The 18,631-nt window shown below is 38.9% G+C and overlaps 2 protein-coding genes across 2 annotated transcripts in view; one reads left to right on the top strand and one right to left on the bottom strand.

The window, feature by feature from the left end:
* Positions 1 to 3,671, top strand: part of MNS1 (meiosis specific nuclear structural 1) — a 34,162-nt gene extending 30,491 nt beyond the window's left edge. The window contains exons 9-10 of the mRNA XM_075531557.1: positions 1,188 to 1,313; positions 3,406 to 3,671. Of these exons, the coding sequence (XP_075387672.1) occupies positions 1,188 to 1,313; positions 3,406 to 3,498 (219 nt within the window). The 3' untranslated portion in view covers positions 3,499 to 3,671. The remainder of the gene's footprint in view (positions 1 to 1,187; positions 1,314 to 3,405) is intronic.
* A 646-nt stretch (positions 3,672 to 4,317) lies between these two features.
* Positions 4,318 to 18,631, bottom strand: part of TEX9 (testis expressed 9) — a 44,880-nt gene continuing 30,566 nt past the window's right edge. The window contains exons 11-12 of the mRNA XM_075530732.1: positions 5,351 to 5,485; positions 4,318 to 4,726 (exon numbers count right to left, since the gene is read on the bottom strand). Coding sequence (XP_075386847.1) covers positions 4,649 to 4,726; positions 5,351 to 5,485 — 213 coding nt within the window. The 3' untranslated portion in view covers positions 4,318 to 4,648. The remainder of the gene's footprint in view (positions 4,727 to 5,350; positions 5,486 to 18,631) is intronic.

Below are 18,631 nucleotides of genomic sequence, written 5' to 3'. Positions count from 1 at the left end.
CATGCCGTTGTCTCTGAAGATGGAATGACTGCTGTAGAACTAGTCAGTTGCACAAGCCTTTTTAATGTACTGCGTGCCATCGAGTTGAACTTTAATGCAGATGGTCTCTGCAGGGGGCGGGGCTCAAACATTTTGTGCTTGATTATGTATAGATTAAATGTTGGTGGTGCCATAACGAGGCCTGTCCATCTGCTTCCATAATAGTTAGTCAAGAACACCTGATGAGGCTGTTCCATTCTGTAACGCACGATGCCATTTTTAGGACCCATGTGACAGCAGCAGGTTTGGTTTGGGTTTAGGGGTGACTCATTTGAACATACTGTTAAGTTCCAATTTTCTGTAAAAATGTTATTTCACAGCTTTGGAAACTGGCTATAGGGTTACTATGAGTTAGAATCAGCTTGATGGCAGTGGACTTTTTTTTTTTTAATGTCACTGATGACATGAGGGTTTTGGTGTGGTTATCCGCAGAATACTCAGAACTCTTTCTTGAGAAATGCTGGCTCTCCTGCTAGAGACTGTGATTCTATTCATGTGCTAATGTCCAGTCTTTATATGTAATACATATGAGAAAAATATTTATCCTCTAGATCTGTTTCTGTCATGATTTTTCAGTTCTGTTCTTTTATGTCCTGTTTTATCCAGAAACACTTATTTTACATTGTAAGCTGTCTTAAGCATTTGGCATATGATAAACATTCAATAAATATTTGTTGGATTAGAAAAATGCTTTTCAACATTTATTGTATGGTAATAAGTTTTGTTCCTGAGATTACATAATTGCCTACCTAAAATATAAGTCACATAATGTTCTTGTAACTTTAAAGGAATAGTGAAGTTAAAGGAAAAAATTTGTTATCTGTCTAGTATCTTTTGAAGGCTTCCCGGGTAGTACAACTGGCTTCTTTCAGAAGGCTGATGGCTGGATCCACCCACAGGCACCAGGGATGAAAGAAAAGCCTGACAGTCCGGTGAAGGCCTTGTGGAGCATGGGCCTACTCTACCAGCCATGGAGACACCAGGAGTAGGGATTGATTCGCTAATAGCTGGCAGTCACTTTTGAAAGTATTACCATTCGGTTAATTGATTTTGTCATTTACTTCATTGTGCAAATAATCTCACTTGACAATTTCTTGAAAGATGAATATCTTTTGTGAAAATTGAGGAAGTTTGATGTGCATTTCCAGGAACGTGAACTGGAGGAATGGCGGCTGCAGCAAAGGCGACAAGGGTGTATTAATACAATCATTGAAGAGGAACGACTAAAGCTTCTCAAAGCACATGCTACACAGCTACTAGGATATCTTCCTAAAGTAAGTCTGACTTCAGGTGTGACCCTCCCGACCTTCCATACCGAAAACCTTCAGAGGTGTAGGATGTCAGAGGTCCTGGGTTGCTCACTTCTTGTTCTGTAACTAAAGGTCAGAGGGCTCTTAACCTCAGTTTTGACCCACTCAGGACCCATTTAAATATCTCCAAAGTGAGAGCATTGGTTTGGCACACAGTAAACATTGAAGCTAGGTTTACTGAATTTCAAATTTAGAGGTTTTCTTCCCCTTCCCTTTCTGCATAAGAAGCCTTTAGATAGAAAACAAACTATCCTAGAGCCATTTTGATCTTTTGTATACCAAAGATGATTAATATGAGACTGCTGTAATTGATAGCACCTATAAAAGACACTCATTTGAATTGAGTCCAAGATTTGTTCTACAGTAAGAGGTTATGTTATTACTCAGTGTGTTTTTTACAGAAAATAACACATGTTCATGCATACTTGTATCTCTAAAATGATTTTTTTTCAAGGCCACAAACAAAATCATTATTCTGCAGATAGGAAAGTCATGCGATTTGATATTTCATTCAACCAGAGAATCATATTTTGTGTTTTGGCCAGAGACAAGCCCACACATTTAGAAATACATGCGTAATTATTGCCTCTCCACAAGGACCTGATAGTCTAATTTGTTAGATGATCGCTGAGTATGAAATGGTATATTGATGGTAAAGGCCATGTGTAATAAACTAGAATAATAAAATTCTGGGAGAGTCTGGGGATTTCGATATTTTTGAGGAATAATTGTAGAGAAAGGAAAAAAGAGTTGTATACAACCATCACCAATTTTAGAATATTTTCTTCATTTTGGGGCTCATTATTATTAGCTCCCAACTTCCCCCGCCAAGAAACAATTACTGTCTCTGTAGATTTACTTATCCTGGAATTTATGTAAAGAAAAATGTACAAAAGGAAAAACAAAAAGACACCCAACAACAATACCAACATAACATAGAAATACCTCAATATAAAAGAAAGCAAAACCGGGACATTTAAAATGAGTCAAAAGGGAGAACAAATGAAAAGGTGTTAGATTTTAACCGACTGCTGCTGTATGAATCCACTTTCTAGTGATAGGAAGCCCAGTCACATCGCTGGCCAGTGGTCAGAGGGATTCATGAGAAGCTTGACTGATGGGGACCCTGCAAATGCTTTTGAAACTGCACCACCACCCATAGCCTTCTGAAAACGGGACACTCAGAATTTAAACTCTAAAACAGTTCCCTCCTACGGTCTTGGATTTCATTGTTTACAATCCTTGGATATCACAGGCCGGTGTGCTGCGTCCATGTGGCCTTAGCTGACACCTAACTTAGATGGCTGCTTGTGTGAAGGCAAGCACTATCTTTTTGGTAGCCAAGCACCGTCTGATTTCTTCACCACACTTTGATATAGCACCCATGTCTTCAGTGATCTCTTCATGACGGCAGTATCCTTAGGTCTCAAGGGTTCGAAATGACCTAACCTGTTTTAATGCTTTAGAAGGCAAAATAAATATATTTAGATTTATCTTAAAGAGCACTTTGCCATACAAGGGACAAGAGAGTGAAGAACTTCAGAGATTTGTTTAAATGGTTTAATTTCAAACCTCGATTCTTCCAAGCAGCTTTGACTTGTTTTCTGAATAGCCACAGAACTGAGGCCTGTGGAGCCTGTCTCATGCATAATTCCTCCCCAGCTCAGGCCCTCAGCCCTAGGCCCTGCCCCCTCTATCTCATCACACGGTTGGGCAGTTTCAAGACAAAGATGGGCAATACAAAGGTTCAATTCCCGCCCAGCCAATCCAACCAGTAGTAATTGTGATAGAAAAGTAGCAGAACCTAGATTCCTATTATTGTTCCTCCAACTGGAGTGGAGAAATCAAGAAACCACATCAGCCTAAGAACATTCAGTATATTAAAGTCATAAATTTTAGAAAATGTTGATTCTTTTTTATTTAAAAATTCCATATATTCAGTGAATAGATTGTCTTAGTTTGGGGATAACTTGTATCTATGAATTTGTTAGTTTTGAACGCATTTAGTGAACTATTTTGGCATTCAAAAGTAACCTACAAAGTATTTTTCTTGTAGGGAGTATTCAAAAACGAGGATGATATTGATATGCTTGGTGAAGAGTTTAGGAAAGCCTATCAGAAAAGGAGTGAAGCTGATGAAGAGAAATGAGATCATCAAGATTTGGTCAAGCCAAGATACTTTTGAATGTTACCACTAGATGTCAGCATAACTTTTGTTTTTTAGTTTGGTGACTCTAGGAATCTGTATTGTCTAAAATATCACCATAATTTTTAAATTGTTAGCTGTAAGGAAAAAATGTAATAAAACAATGCTGAATAAATTTTGTAGCAACAAAAATCATTGCTTTTAGTCAAACTGTGTTACTTTTATTCTGACATATGAAGACCTAAATTGGCATATTACAGGATGTCACATAGACCTATTGCCACTGAGTCAATTCCAGCTCTTCCAACTCAGAGTGGCCCTGTAGGAGAATGACCTCAGGGTTCCCAGGGTCACAAAAGCAGACTGCCACATCTCTCTCCCATGGAGCAGCTGGTGGGTTCGAACCATTTATCTTTTCTTCAGCAGCCAAGCATTTAACCACTATCAGTGTCCCATATACTATGCGTGTGTGTGTGTGTGTGTGCATGTGAAAACAGACTGTAAGCCAGACTCAGGACAGTAACATTGCCATATCAACTCCCACTGTTCAGCGTTTTGTCTGCATCTCCACTCCTTGAGACGGTACATTCACCTTGACTAATATAAAAGAGCCCCAGCCCCAAAGTACACTGTCCTTTCTCTGTATTGCTCTTTTTCTTGAGAACTTTATTTCCCTGACTTGACTTTAAAGACCTTTTTGTGTGTACTATTAAGGGAAAAGAATAGGAAATAGTGTAAAACATTTCAAAGCTCTTTATTATTTAACACACTTATTTAAAAAAACACTTGTCAATAACAACATAAAACAAAAATTTTCTCACATAAATTATCATTTATAAACTAGACTTGACTATAACAAAATATTTTATAAAAGGGAAGATATGAAAATGTTTTTTTTAAAGGATAGTTCAAAGAAAGAATCAAAAATTTTGATTTTTATTGCTGTATTTTACAAAATCCTTCCTCTCTTAAGTAATTATAAATTAGTTTTGTTTGTCTCAAATCCAAATAAGGAAATCTCAGAAATTATTTTTAATTATTAAATACTGTCATTAGTTATAAAGAGTGAAAATTAATTTGTTCAAATTAAATGAAACAGATAACCATCACATACTATCAGTTATCTTCCAAAACACTAATTTTAGTAGATGGTTTATGAATTTCCCCATTCTAATGCCTTCATAAATTCCTCTTCAGTGAAAGACAGCATCTTGGCAGCTTCAATATGCATCTGTTAAAAAATTGTCTCATTTAGTATTTAGACCACAAAACAACTGTGTGTAGAGCGATTCAAATTTTCAACAAGGTCTGTTGTAGAAATGTGATCCCCAGGGCCAGTAAACAGGTTTACATGGACATGCTAATGATACTCTGGATCAGCCTATGAAAAGCCTGTGTATCCAATAGTGGCACTGACTCTTGCCTTTAAATAAAATTCAGTAATAACACCTAGCCTTTACAAAACAGGGGAAGTGCCCCCCCGACCCCCATATAGAGAAATGAGCAACGGTGGCTCGGAATGTCTACAGGGTTTCAGGAGGCCCACAGTCCCCTAGGGGAATCGTCATTCTTGAATATGGTACTCCTTTAATTGAGGAGGATTCCTACTGCATTTTCAGCCCATTTTCCATGTTAAAGTTTTATTTGCATGAAAAAATATATATATGATCTTATATATACATCTTAAATGTCTCCTTGTGCACATATAATGTATTTTATGTTGGAAATCATGTGCTTAAAGATAAAAAATAAAAGAAAAAATAAAAATTAGACATCTCAAGTGAAAAATGCTAAATATTTTTGTAAAACAATCTACATGCTTATGATCCAAACTTTTTTTAAAGGATATACTCACCTTCTGCCTTTTTAAAACATCAATTAATTTTAATTGTTTCTTGAACCCTATCATTAACTCTCCTTTTTGTTTTTCTAGTTTTTTGTTTTCTGATTTTAAACTTTCAATTATTTTCTGTTCTTCATTTGTTATATCCTACAAAAGAAAAAAAATCCACCATATTTGCTTTTTTCTAGCGTACAGTCTTTAAGGGAAGAATTATAAAAACTATCATCGTTACTTTGAAAATGGAATCATTTTAATTGCAGATAAAAGTTTAGTTGCATTTATGAATTATTAGAACTCTGATAACTTCTAATCATTCTCAGTTCAATCCCATTTTAAAAATAAGTTAATTCAGTCCTAGCCCCAGTAGTGGCAGAGTAGCTTGCACTGAACCATCTCTCCTAACAAAACAAACAGAAACTCTGGACAAAAGATGGAAAATGTATCTGAAGGCATAAATAATGCACAGTAAGCAGAAACTAGAGGGGATATGACTCTTGAAAGAAGAGACACACTAGTTAAGATCACATTCAGCTTGTTTCTCCCCGAAAGCACTTTCCAGTTCATGGGCACATAAGGGATAGATACCAAGCAAGTTAGGTTTTACTGAACTGAGGAGCCTGAGGGCAGCTTTCAGAGTGCTTAAAGAAGGGAGCCTCAGAACAAGGAGCCCTCATGTCTCCATTCCTATTTCTCTCAACTCTCACACACTTACATTGCATATTCAGGGAGAGACTCCCAAGACACCGTGTGTGGTAGTTACATAATTTCATGTCAACTTGATATATAAAAGTATAGGGGTGGAGTCCTAGCCTGTCATTCAGAACACAGCTTGATAGTGCCTCCTTGTGGGCGTGGCCTTCTCATAAGGAGGGTTCTGGGTTAGAGCCTCAAGACTCTGCACCCACCGACCTGCGATCTTCCTGCATCATGCTTGTGGCTGTGTGAGTTTGAATAGGGACTTAAGGACTAGGATCAGCCTTACTGAATTGAGTTAGATGGGGTTGGGATGTTTATTCGATGTACAATTACTTGACATAAAGTTCTTTCTTACATGTATAGGACTGTCATTGGATTTGTTTTCTCTAGTCAGCCCGGCCTAACACACCATGCAAGCCAAGAAGCTGTAGTATGAAGCTCTCAGTAGCAATTTCTAGGCATGAAGACTGTAAAGTTGGTTAGCTTTAACTGGATGAACTCTGCAGTAATTTTGGACATTACAGAAAAAGAAATGGTGAACTTTAAGACTGGTCAATAGAAATTAAGTACAGGAAGATCTATTACTTTAAGAAAGGATATAGGAAGCTTTCAGGTAGTCTGCATACACATATATTAAAGAATAGAAAATATATCTTTACAGATATATATATGTTATTTTATAGAAAACCTATTTAAAATAATTGATATATGAATACTTCTTTATCTGTGAACAAAATGGAAGTTGAAAATCCTTCCACACGAAAATGTGAGGCTCTGATGGCTTCACTTGTGAATTCTACTAAACTTTTTTTTGTTTTACAGATTTAAAAAATCATTTTATTGGGGCTCGAACAATTCTTATCACAATCCATACATACATCCATTGTATCAACCACATATGTACATTTTTGCCATCGTCATTCTCAAAATATTATTTGCCTTCTACTTGAGCCCTTAATATTGGCTCCTCATTTTCCCCCCTCCCTCTCCAGTCCCCCTCCCTCATGAACCCTTCATAATTCATAAATTATTATTTTTTCATATATTACACTGTCCAACGTCTCCCCCCACCCTCTTCTCTGCTGTCCATCCCCCGGGGAGAAGGCCATACGTAGATTCTTGTAATCGGTTCCCCCTTTCCACCCCATATTCTATCCACCTTCCAGGCATCGTCACTCTCACCACTGGTCCTGAAGGGGGTCATCTGTCCTGGATTCCCTGTGTTTCCAGTTGCTATCTGTACCAATATACATCCTCTGGTCTAGCCAGGTTTGTAAGGTAGAATTGGGATCATGATAGTAATAGGGAGGAAGCATTAAAGAACTAGAGGAAAGTTGTATGTTTCACCATTGCTATGCTGCACCCTGATTGGCTCATCACTTCCTTGTGACCCTTCTGTAAGGGGATGTCCAATTATCTACATATGGACTTTGGGTCTCTACTCTGCGTTACCTATCATTCAAATTGATAAGATTTTTTGTTCTGGGTCTTTGGTGCCTGATACCTGATTCCTTCGACAGCTTGTGTGGTCACACAGGCTGGTGTGCTTCTTCCTTGTGGGCTTTGTTGCTTCTGAGCTAGATGGCCGCTTGTTTATCTTCAAGCCTTTAAGACCCCAGACACTATCTCTTTTGATAGCCGGGCACCATCAGCTTTCTTCACCACCTTTGCTTATGTACACGTTTGTCTTCATTGATTGTATCAGGGAGGTGTGCACCCACTGATATGATTTTTAGTTCTTTGATGTCTGGTAACTGGTCCCTTCTACACCTCACCTTGTGGTCAGACAGGCTGGTGTTCTTCTTCCATGTGGGCTTTGATGCTTCTCAGCTAGATGGCCTCTTGTTTATCTTCAAGCCTTTAAGACCCCAGATGCTATATCTTTTGATAGCCGGGCACCATTAGCTTTCTTCACATTTGCTTATGCACACATTTTTCTTCAGCAATTGTGTCAGGAAGGTATGTATCATGGAATGCCAATTTAATAGAACAATGTGTTCTTGTATTGAGTAAGTACTTGGGTGGAGGCCCAATGTCCATCTGCTGCCTTAATACTAAACCTACATGCACGTAGATCTATTTCCCCACCCTCCTATATAAATATATTTACATATGTGCATGCCAATATTTAGACCTCTATAAACACCCTTTGTCACCCAGTTCCTTCCTCCATTTCCTTTTACTTTCCACTACTAAACATTTAAGGAAGAATTAATATCAAAATCTTTTCCAGAAATAATCCCACATGGAAGAAGCACACCAGCCTGTGTGATCATGAGGTGTCGATTGGGATCAAGCAACAGGTATCAAAAGATCCAAAAAAACTATATCAATGGAAAAGAGGGGGGTTGGAATAGAGATCCAAAACCCACCTGTAGATAAACTGGATATCCACCCAACCCCTCCCACAGTAGTGGTATAAGGAATGTTCAACCAAGGTATGGTATAGCACCGATGAATCACACATCATCCCTCTAGTTCCTGAGTAGTTCCTCTCCCCCACTACTATGACGCAGTTCTACCTTACAGATCTGGCTAGACTGTAGAACACACATTGGTACAAGTAAGACCTCTCAACACAGGGAATTCATGAGATACACACCCTTCAGGAACAGTAATGGCAGTAGTGATATCATGAGGGTAAGTAGTAGGGTGGTCAGGGAGGGGGAAGGGTGAGAAAAGGAACCCATCACAAGATTGGATATACAGAACCCCTCTCACCCCCCTGCGAAGTAGATGAATAATGGGAATGTGGGTGAAGGGAAACAAAGGACAGTGTAAGATAAGAAATAATAGTAACAATGTATAATTGATCAAAGATACAGGAGGGTGGAGAAAAGGGGCTTATATCAAAGGCTCAACTGGCACATGTCTTGGAAATGATGATGGCAACATGTACAAATATGCTTGATACAATTGATGTATGGAATGTTATAAGAGCCCCCAATAAAATGATAGGGGGGGCGGAATCTTTTCCAGAAAAATTGTGATGAGGGTGTTCAGCTTATTTAAGAAAGGAGCGTCATGCTGCTTTAGAAAAGGATTTTCTAAGAAAACTACAGACTAGACCTCCATATGAACATAGATACAAAAAATCATGTTAGGAAATCAAATCCAATAATAAACAAAAAGAATAATGATACAGCCCCCAAACAAAAACTCACTGCCATCAAATCAATCCCGACTCCTAGTGACCCTAGAGGGCAGAACAGACTGCCCTTGTGAGTTTCTGGGATTATGTGGGAGTAGAAAGTCTCATCTTTTTCTCCAGTGATACACCCGTGGGGCTTAACATTTGAAAATCAATTAATGTTAAAATTTAAATTCACTGCCATTGAACAAATTCTGACTCATAGCTACCACCATGTTCTCCAGAAAGAGAAAACAAAGTAATTTCAATACAGAAAAAGCATTCGACAGAAAACATCTATTCCTGACAACATCACTAAACTAAGACAAAAAGGGACTTCTGCAAAGGTATGAAGGCGAGGTAGGAACCCCTACAGCCAAGATATTTCATGACAAAATGATTTAATTCCTGGCCCTGTCTTTGGGAAGGAGGCAAAGATTTCCACTCTTTTCAGCTCATGCATTCGTCAATGTTCTGAAAGTTCCAGCCAGTACAATGAAAACAAACAAACAAACATCTTAAATACTCAGAAATAAAAGGAAGAAGTCATTTTATGCACAGACATGGTCATCCATATCAGAGGTCAGTAATTCAAATGCGAAATCTTTTAAGCAAATACTGAGACATGCAAACATGAACCACTGATGAAACACAAAAACTCACCTGAGTATTAAAAGCTAAGCTATGCAACTTCTATAAGAACACATCTTGGTGACATTAAGAAAATCACCAAGCCCACTTTCACTGAGTTGATCATAGCTTATTGAGCGAGCAGAACGACCTATAGAATTCCCAAGGTTATAAATCTGTGTGGAAGCAGACTGCCTCTTTTGCCCCAGCAAATGGCTCAGGGGCTCGAGCCTCTGACATTGGTTTAGCAGCCAGGCTCTTTAGCTACTGTGCCGCCAGAATGCTTAGTGATAACAGGTGTGGCAAGGAATTTTAAAATAGGGCACCAAAAAGACAAATTATTTTTTAGAAAAAATCAATACGTTGGACTTCATAAAATTTCTAAATTTTGCACTTCTAAAGAGTGTTACAAATATAAAAGTCAAGCCAACGAAGTGGAATGCAAATTTTGCCCAACAAAGGACATCTAGCTAGGATATATTGCATCTAATTTCTAATAAGGCAACCTAATTTCTACAATGAACAAAATGAGGTAGAAACCAGAGAACCCTGGATAAAGTATAGTCTTTATTTAGTATAAAATAATTCATCAATAATACTAAATATACTACTGTAGATATCACTGGTAATTATAGGGGAAACGAGGTAGTTTATGAGAACTGAATGTACTAAAAGCTACAAATCTAAAATTTTACTAAAACATAAAGTTCACTAAAAACATTCTTAATGAACAAAGATCTTTAAAGACACATCATCAAGCATATATCCAGATGGCAAGTCACAAAAACACGTGAAAAGATGCTCAACATCATTCACCATGAGCAGCATCAATTCCAACTCACAGCGAACCCTATATGAAATGGTAGAATTGTCCCATAAAAGTTGTTAGGTTGTAATTTTTATGGTATTGGAACTGTGGGGTGGGTGGGTTGGAACTGTAAATCTTTCGGTTACCATCGGACCACCAGAACTTCTTAGGGAAATGAAATTTTGAAACTACATAAAATGTCCTTATGTACCCACCAGAACAGTTAAAGTGCAAATGATTGCCTATATCAAGTGTTCATGGGGATGTAGAACTAAAACTCTGAAACAAAGCCGACGGGAACATAAATTGAACATGCATCCATCATAAAAGTAGACACGACTGCTAAGTATTTTAACCAAGATAAATGAAACCAGATGCCCACACAAAGATGTATGCATAAATGCTCATGGCAGCTTTGTCATACCCCCAAACTGGAAACAACCCTGATGTCCACCATAGGTGAATGTGAGGAACAAATTTTGGCACATTGATATCCACTCCTGTTGATTCCAACTCATAGCGACCCTCTAGGACAGAACAGAACTGCCCCACTGAATATCTAATGCTTTAAATTGTTACCAAAGTGGCTGGCAGGCTTAAATGGACAACTTTCTGGTTAGCAGCTGAGGACTTTAACCACTGTGCACCCGGGCTCTGGTTGATGGGTAACATGGAAGGAAATGAACTATTTTTAGCACACAACACATTGAATAACTCTCAAAATAGTTGAGGGAAAGAAGTCACAGAAGATGAGGGTGGTTGTTATTTTTAGGTACCATCGAGTTGGCTCTGGCCCACAGTGCCCTTTTGCACAACAGAACAAAACACTGCCCGGTCTTCTGCCCACCCCACTGTTCCTATGCCTCAGCCCATTGTTGCAGCTATGTCCATCCATCTACTTGAGGGCCTTTCTCTTTTTCACCACCCCTCTACTTTACAAAACATATGTCCTTTGCCAGGATTGGTCCCTCCTGGCAACATGTCCAAAGTATGTAAGACTACGTCTCACCCCCTTTGCCTTTAAGGAGCACTCCGGCCATACTTCTCCCAAGAGAGGTCAGGTTGTCCTTTTACAGTCTGTGGCACTTTCAATATTCAGCTCCAGCACCACAGTTCACAATGCACTAATTCTTCAGTCTCCCTTATTCAATGTTCCAACTTGCACAGGCATATGAAGCCAAGTGAAACTGCCATGGCTTGGGGAAGGGGCAGGGTGGGGGCGTGGATGGGCAAAAGAAAATACCCTGGCTTGGGTCAGGCACACCTCAGTCCTCAAAGTAGTAATCATGCTTTTCAATATTTTAAAGAGAGCTTGTGCAGCAGATTTCCCTAGTGCAATATATCTTCTGGTCTCCTGGCTGCTGCTTCCATGCACGTTGCAAGCAAAACAAAATTCTTGATAACTTCATCCTTTTCTCAATTTATCATGATGTTACCTATTGGCCCAGTTGTGAGGATTTTGGTCTTCTCTACACTGAATTGTAACTCATACAGGCTTCAATCCTTGATCTTCATCAGCAAGTGCTTCAAGTCCTCCTCGCTTTCAGCCAGTAAAATTGTGTCACCTGCATATTGCATGTTGTTAATAAGCCTTCCTCCATTCCTGACGACAAATTTTTCTTTATATAAGCTAGCTTCACTGGTGATTTTCTCAGTATACAGATTGTTTAAGTCTGGTGAGAGGACACAACCCTGCCACACATCTTTCCTGATTTTAAGTCATGCCGTATTCCCTTTTTCTGTTTACACACTGCCTCTTGGGCCATGTACAAGTTCCTCATGAGCATAAGGAAGTGTTCTGGAATTCCCATTCTTCTCAGGGTTATTCACACACACTGTCAAATACCTGTGGCTAGTCAGTAAAATACAAGTAAACATCCTTCTGGTATCTGCTTTCAGCCAAGACACATCAGACATCAACAATGAAATCCCTTGTTCCACATCCTCTTCTGAACTGAGTCAGAAGGCGGCTCCCTGTCCATGTACTTCTGCAACCACTGCTGGATGATCTTCAGCAAAATTTTACTACGTGTGATAGCAGTGATACTGTTCTATAGTTTTGGGCATTCTGTTGGATCGCCTTTCTTTGGCATGGGCACAAATATGGATCTCTTCCAGTCAGTTGGTCAAGTAGCTGTGCTCCAAATTTCTTGGCAGAGACAGTGAGTGCTTGCAGTGCTTCCTCGGCTTGTTGAAATGTTTCAGTTGGTCTTCGATCAAGGCCTGAAGCCTTCTGTTTGGCTAATGCTTTCAATGCAACTTGAATTTCTTCCTTCAGCACAATTGATTCTTAATCATATGCTACCTCCTGCAATGGAATGTTGACTTTCTTTTTGATAGTGACTCAATGTATCCTTTCCATTGTCTTTGGGTGCTTGCTGCATACTCAATATTTTGTCCATAGAATCTTTCAATTTTGTAACTCGTGCTTCCATTTCTCTTTCTTTCAGTGTCAGCTATGCTAAGCATGTTCTTCCCTTTTGATTTTCTAAGTCTGCACATTTCAGTATAATATTTGACCATCTCCTTGAGCTGCCCTTTGAAATGTTCTGTTCAGCTCTTTTGATTCCGTCATTTCTTCCATTTGCCTTAGCTACGCTACCATTACAAGCAGGTTTCTGTTCTAACAACCACTTTGATCTTTTCTGTCTTTCCTGTCTTTTTAATGATCTTTTGCTTTATTTGTGAATGGTGTTCTTGATGTCCTCCCACAGTTCACCAGGTCTTTTGTCACTGTTCAATATGTCAAATCTCTTCTTGAGAAGTTCTTGAAATTCAGATGGGATATACTCAAGGTCAAAATAGTTATACGGAGTGAAGGAAGTCACATAGAAAATGGGGGTATGATTCTATAAATATAACACTGCACCAAATGAAAGCTTCCTTGCAATGGGAATGGGAGAAAGTCGTGGATTATAACCCATGGCATGCAGAAACTTTGGGGAGGGGGTATGTGCACTTTCATTATTTTGGTGGTTGTGTCACTTTGAATATGTGTAGCTTATTGTAGGTCATTTACATATCAATAAATGTTAAATTATCTAAAATTTCATGATCCCAATTCTACCTTACAAATCTGGCCTGGCTAGACCAGAGGATGGAACTGGAAACACAGGGAATCCAGGACAGATGACCCCTTCAGGACCAGTGGTGAGAGTGGCGATGCCTGGAGGGTGGAGAGAATGTGGGGTAGAAAGGGGGAACTGATTACAAGAATCCACGTACAGCCTCCTCCCTGGGGGAGGGACAACAGAGAAGAAGGCGGGGGGAGACGTTGGACAGTGTAATATATGACAAAAAAAATAATAATTTATGAATGATGAAGGGTTCATGAGGTAGAAGGGAGTGGGGAGGGAGGGGGAAATGAGCAGCAGATATTAAGGGCTCAATCAAAAATTTAAATGAATAAAGATTAACTAATTTTTAAAAATTAGTTATAGAATAACCTGTGAGGAAAATTTCAGCTTTAAATGTTTGTTTTACAAATGAATAAAGACTTAAGCTTTCACTTTCAGAGCCATTAAAAAAAAAAAAAGCAAACCCACAGTTGGCAAAAGAATGTAAGAATTCAATGCCATAAAGAGATAGAGAAAACAAAAAATGGTTCTTTAAAAAGATGAATAAATTGTTAAGATGATCAAGAGGGAGAAAACTCACAAAACATGGATGTCATAATAAGTTACAACCGACATAATTCAATTTCTGTGAAATTCTAGAACAGGGAAGTTGGAAGTGGTATTCTGGGGCAGGTATGTATTGACTGGAAAGGTACCTGATGGAACGAGGGGCGCTGAGAGCCTTCTCGATCTGGATTAGTCGCGTTTATGCAATCCTGTCCAAGAGCTAGAACTCAGTGAGCGGCACTCTATGTGCATCTCAGTCTGTGAATGAACTGCTTTGTTATCAAACTCGCCTTGTGCTCTCCAACCCTGCCCTGAGCTACGCTGTCGCTGCCACCATTGCCACCTGCACTCACTCACCTCCTCCTTTAACTTGGCTTCCTCTGTATGACTCTCCCAGAATATTTCTCACTTAGAGCACACCTGTTAGTTCCAGCAAATGTTTTTCTGTTCTCGTAGAACTCAACCTCTGAGCAGCGTTCAGTATGCTTTTGACTAGTCCTTTCCAAATACCAAAATTCTTCAAGGCTTGGTTCGACTTTTGTGCCAACATCACTGCACACGCCTCTAAATCTTGACAGCTCCTCTGGTTTTCTCAGATCCTTGAAATAACTTCAAACTTAGGGGTTGAACAACATAAATATGGGTGAAGGGAGACAGTAGATAGTGTAAGATATGAAAATAATAATTTATAATTTACCAAGGGTTCACGAGGGCGGGAGGGTGGGGAAGGGAGGGAAAAAAGAGGAGCTGATATCAAGGGTTCATGTAGAAAGAAAATGCTTTGAAAATGATAAAGGCAACATATTTATAATGTGTTTGATACAATTGATGTACGGATTGTTATAAGGGCTGTAAGAGCTCCCAATAAAATGATTTTTAAAAATAAAAAAGATGCAACTTAACTAAATTTACTTTAGAAAGAATACTTTTACTATACTTTAAACAAGTAAATAAAGTGAATAATAATCTAAAAATTTCAAAAAAATAACTTCAAACTTAACACGCTCTTAAATAACTCTTCTTCCCCAAACCTACTCTAAAACCAAACCCAAACTCACTGCCACTGAGTTGATGCCAGCTCATGGTAACCCTACAGGACAGAGTAGAACTGGCCCTGCGAGTTTTGGAGACTGTCACTCTTTATAGGAATAGAAAACTCTATCTTCCCCAGTGCAGCGGCTAGTGGTTTCAAACATCTATTTAGTTCTAAAAACTAGAAGTCATCCTGCCATCATTTTCCTCTTCCCATAATCTCACATACAGTCCATCACCAGTCTTAGTAATTTTACTTCCTGAATATATTTTTGATACTGTTTCTCTATATTTCTATCACCATCGCTTTAGTCCAAGCTGTATCACCATCTCTCACACTGCTACTTTTGGTAAAACAATCCATTCTAACCCCCTTTCAAGCGATTCTTCACATTACAAAGGGAAATACTTTCCAAATGCACGTGTGATCCTGGCACATTCTTCCCTCTACTCCACCTTTCCCGAAAAACAAAACAAGGAAACAAAAATCCTACAAAGGCTTTCCATTGCCTAAGGATCTAGAATCTAGATTCTACATAGTTTGGCCTCTACCTAAGTTTGAAACCTCAGTTTATACCACTCCCTTTACACCGTTTCCTTCTTTCCTGTCATAGAGATGGATTTAACATAGAATTATCTCTGCCAATAACCCCTGCTATAGCACTTAACTCCCACACCTATTCAGATATTGCCTTAGAATTGTGTGTGTTTTTAAAGGCTGACAGACATGGTTATAGATTCTTATCATCTTTTCATCAAAGCCCCATGTACCCTCCTTCATACACTGGTTGGTTGGAGGGTTCATGTAAATAATATCCAACCTCTCCACTCCCCCATCAGTAGCATGAGGCCAAGGACTATGTCCATTTTAAAAATCATCTCCTGTATCTCTGGCTTCTAGAAAAGGTCGGGCAGGACTTACCAACCAATTGCCTGGGTGGTCTCTGACTCACAGTGACCTTCCAGACACAGACCTGCTCACAAGAGGGTTTCCCAGGCTTTAAGCTTTACCGAAGCTGACTGCCAGGTCTTTCTCTTCTGCATAGCGCGACTAAAAGACCCTCAGAAATATTCTAGATGAATGAATGAATGGAAAATTAGCTGTTCCTTAATGAAGTACATGGATGTCAATATCCTATTTTAAAAGATCTCGGGCAACTATCTCATCAAGTGTCCTGTTTTCAAATAGCATTGACATCACAATGAGAGTCCTGCTTCCTGATTCCTTTCTTCCATGTCTTTCAGAGGCACGAAGGGCCCAACAGGAAGGCAATGTCAAGCTCTCTGTCCTCATGTAACATCTAGTTTAAATCGATGGACTATTAATTTTAAAAGTTACTCTAACGCCAAATTTCTTGTTTGATAACTCCTGTGGAGAATAAATTTATCATTATTTTAAAATAAATCTTCAACTTTCTGATAATTATAAGGTAATTTGTAGTATTTCGTGGAAGCCGTACTATTTCCTTGTCATATTTTTCTTAAAAATACAGACCTAAATAATTTTAATTGCCTACTTAACTAAAATTATATGTCTAATTTGACATAATTATATGTCAAGATGAGAAGAAAGGTACAAAGAATTAAAATATATACCTGATTACAAAAGAAAACTTACGAACTCAAAGGAAAAAAAATCTGTATCTCACAGAAACTTTCCTCAAAAATGAAAGAAATAGGCCAAAGAACTGGAAAATTTTAAATCTTATGACAGATCTACACATTTGATCAGAAATCTAAATCATAAGAATGCTGATCTCGAAATGTCTGCTTGTTAGTAAATAATGGGCAACGCACATGCACAATCATTATCCCATTTGTTTGGAAGTTAAGCATGCACACTACAGACCAGGGTCTTGGGTACTCCTGTGGTTTTCATGGTGTTGGTGGCTTTCTGTGAAATCCCTACATCTGAATTTATAAGGCAGCTCACGAGGGTTAGGAGGGTCATCTGTTGTGTGGGAAATCAGTTTTTCTTTCTACTTTCCTATGTGTGTGTTAATAGAGAATCAGATCTACAACTCAGAATTGTTGTTAGACGCCATCGAGGCAGTACTGACTCGCAGCAATGCATGGCTGCGACAGAACGAAGCTCTGCCTGGCCCTGCGCCCTGCTCACAATCACGCTGTGTTTGAGTCTGCTGGAACCACGGTCTAGCTCACTGAAGGAAGGTCTTTCTCTTTCTCTCTGACACTCTACTTTGGGAACTGGTCCCTTCTGATAAGGTTTCCATCCTTCCTTCTAAGAAGCATTCTGGCTCTTCCTTCCAACACAGATTCGTTTGCTCTTCTGGAAGTCTATCGTGTGTCGGATATTGCCAACGTCACGATGCAAAGACATGCATTCTTCTACGGTCACCCTTATTCATTGTCTGGCTTTTCTACGCATAGTAGGTCATTGAAAATATTAAGGCTTGGGTCAGACACATCTTCTTAACCCTCAAAATATCATCCTTGGTTGTTTTTTTTAACACTTAAAGAGATCTTTTGCCCAATGTAATATGTTTGACTTACTGACTGCTGTTCCTATAGGTGTAGCTGACCCAAATAAGATAAATGCTTGCTTTACAACTTCAACCTTTTCTCCATTTATTGTGATAAAATAAGTAATTGCACAGTTACACTTAATTTTATTTTACAAATCCCTTTAAATATACCAAACTGTAAATAGCGTTCTAAAAATGTAAATTACTGGCAAATGTGTAAAGATGGTTTTACTTTCTACTTTGTTCGTTTGGTAACTGTGATAGTTTATTGTGCCAGCCTGGCCGATAAACACAAGTAGGATTAACTGAAGGGCAGAGGGATAAATGGCTCGGTGAGCCTCACCTTGCTTGTTCTGTGCCTCAGTTTAAAGGGGTACACTACCTGTGGGATGCCTAGCCTGCGGACTGTGTCGCTGTAAGTTGAGGTCCCTTTAAGCCCACACGATTGGAATGTTCATCTCTGGAGCTGGGGACCGACAGTTGATGACAGTTGGGGACCTGCCTTGCAGTTTGCTGCCTGGAGATATATAGCCCAGCTCTCTCTACAGAAGGGGACTGGCAACTGGCGGCTCTCAAGCCTTAAAGGACTGCTAGTGTCTCACTGCTATATAATTTAACTGTTAATTTCTTGTATTATCTATCTGTATATAATTTAATGGTTCATTTCTTGTATTATATATCTATCTTTATAAATATATTTATATATAATTGCTAGCAATGTGGTTTGTCTCTCTAGAGAACCCTGTCCAACACAGTAACTTCTAGTAGTAAATTTTAGTCATAATGTTATTATTGAGGACATTTGAACATGAAACAGCTTGTTCATACAACATGAAATATCTACAGGTGATGTGCCCAATGAAGGACCTCTTAACATTATATATCTAT

Source organism: Tenrec ecaudatus, chromosome 14, assembly GCF_050624435.1.
Source record: "Tenrec ecaudatus isolate mTenEca1 chromosome 14, mTenEca1.hap1, whole genome shotgun sequence".
Lineage (NCBI taxonomy): Eukaryota > Metazoa > Chordata > Mammalia > Afrosoricida > Tenrecidae > Tenrec > Tenrec ecaudatus.
Note: the sequence above shows the minus strand (reverse complement) of the source record. Positions and strands in the feature narration are given on the sequence as shown.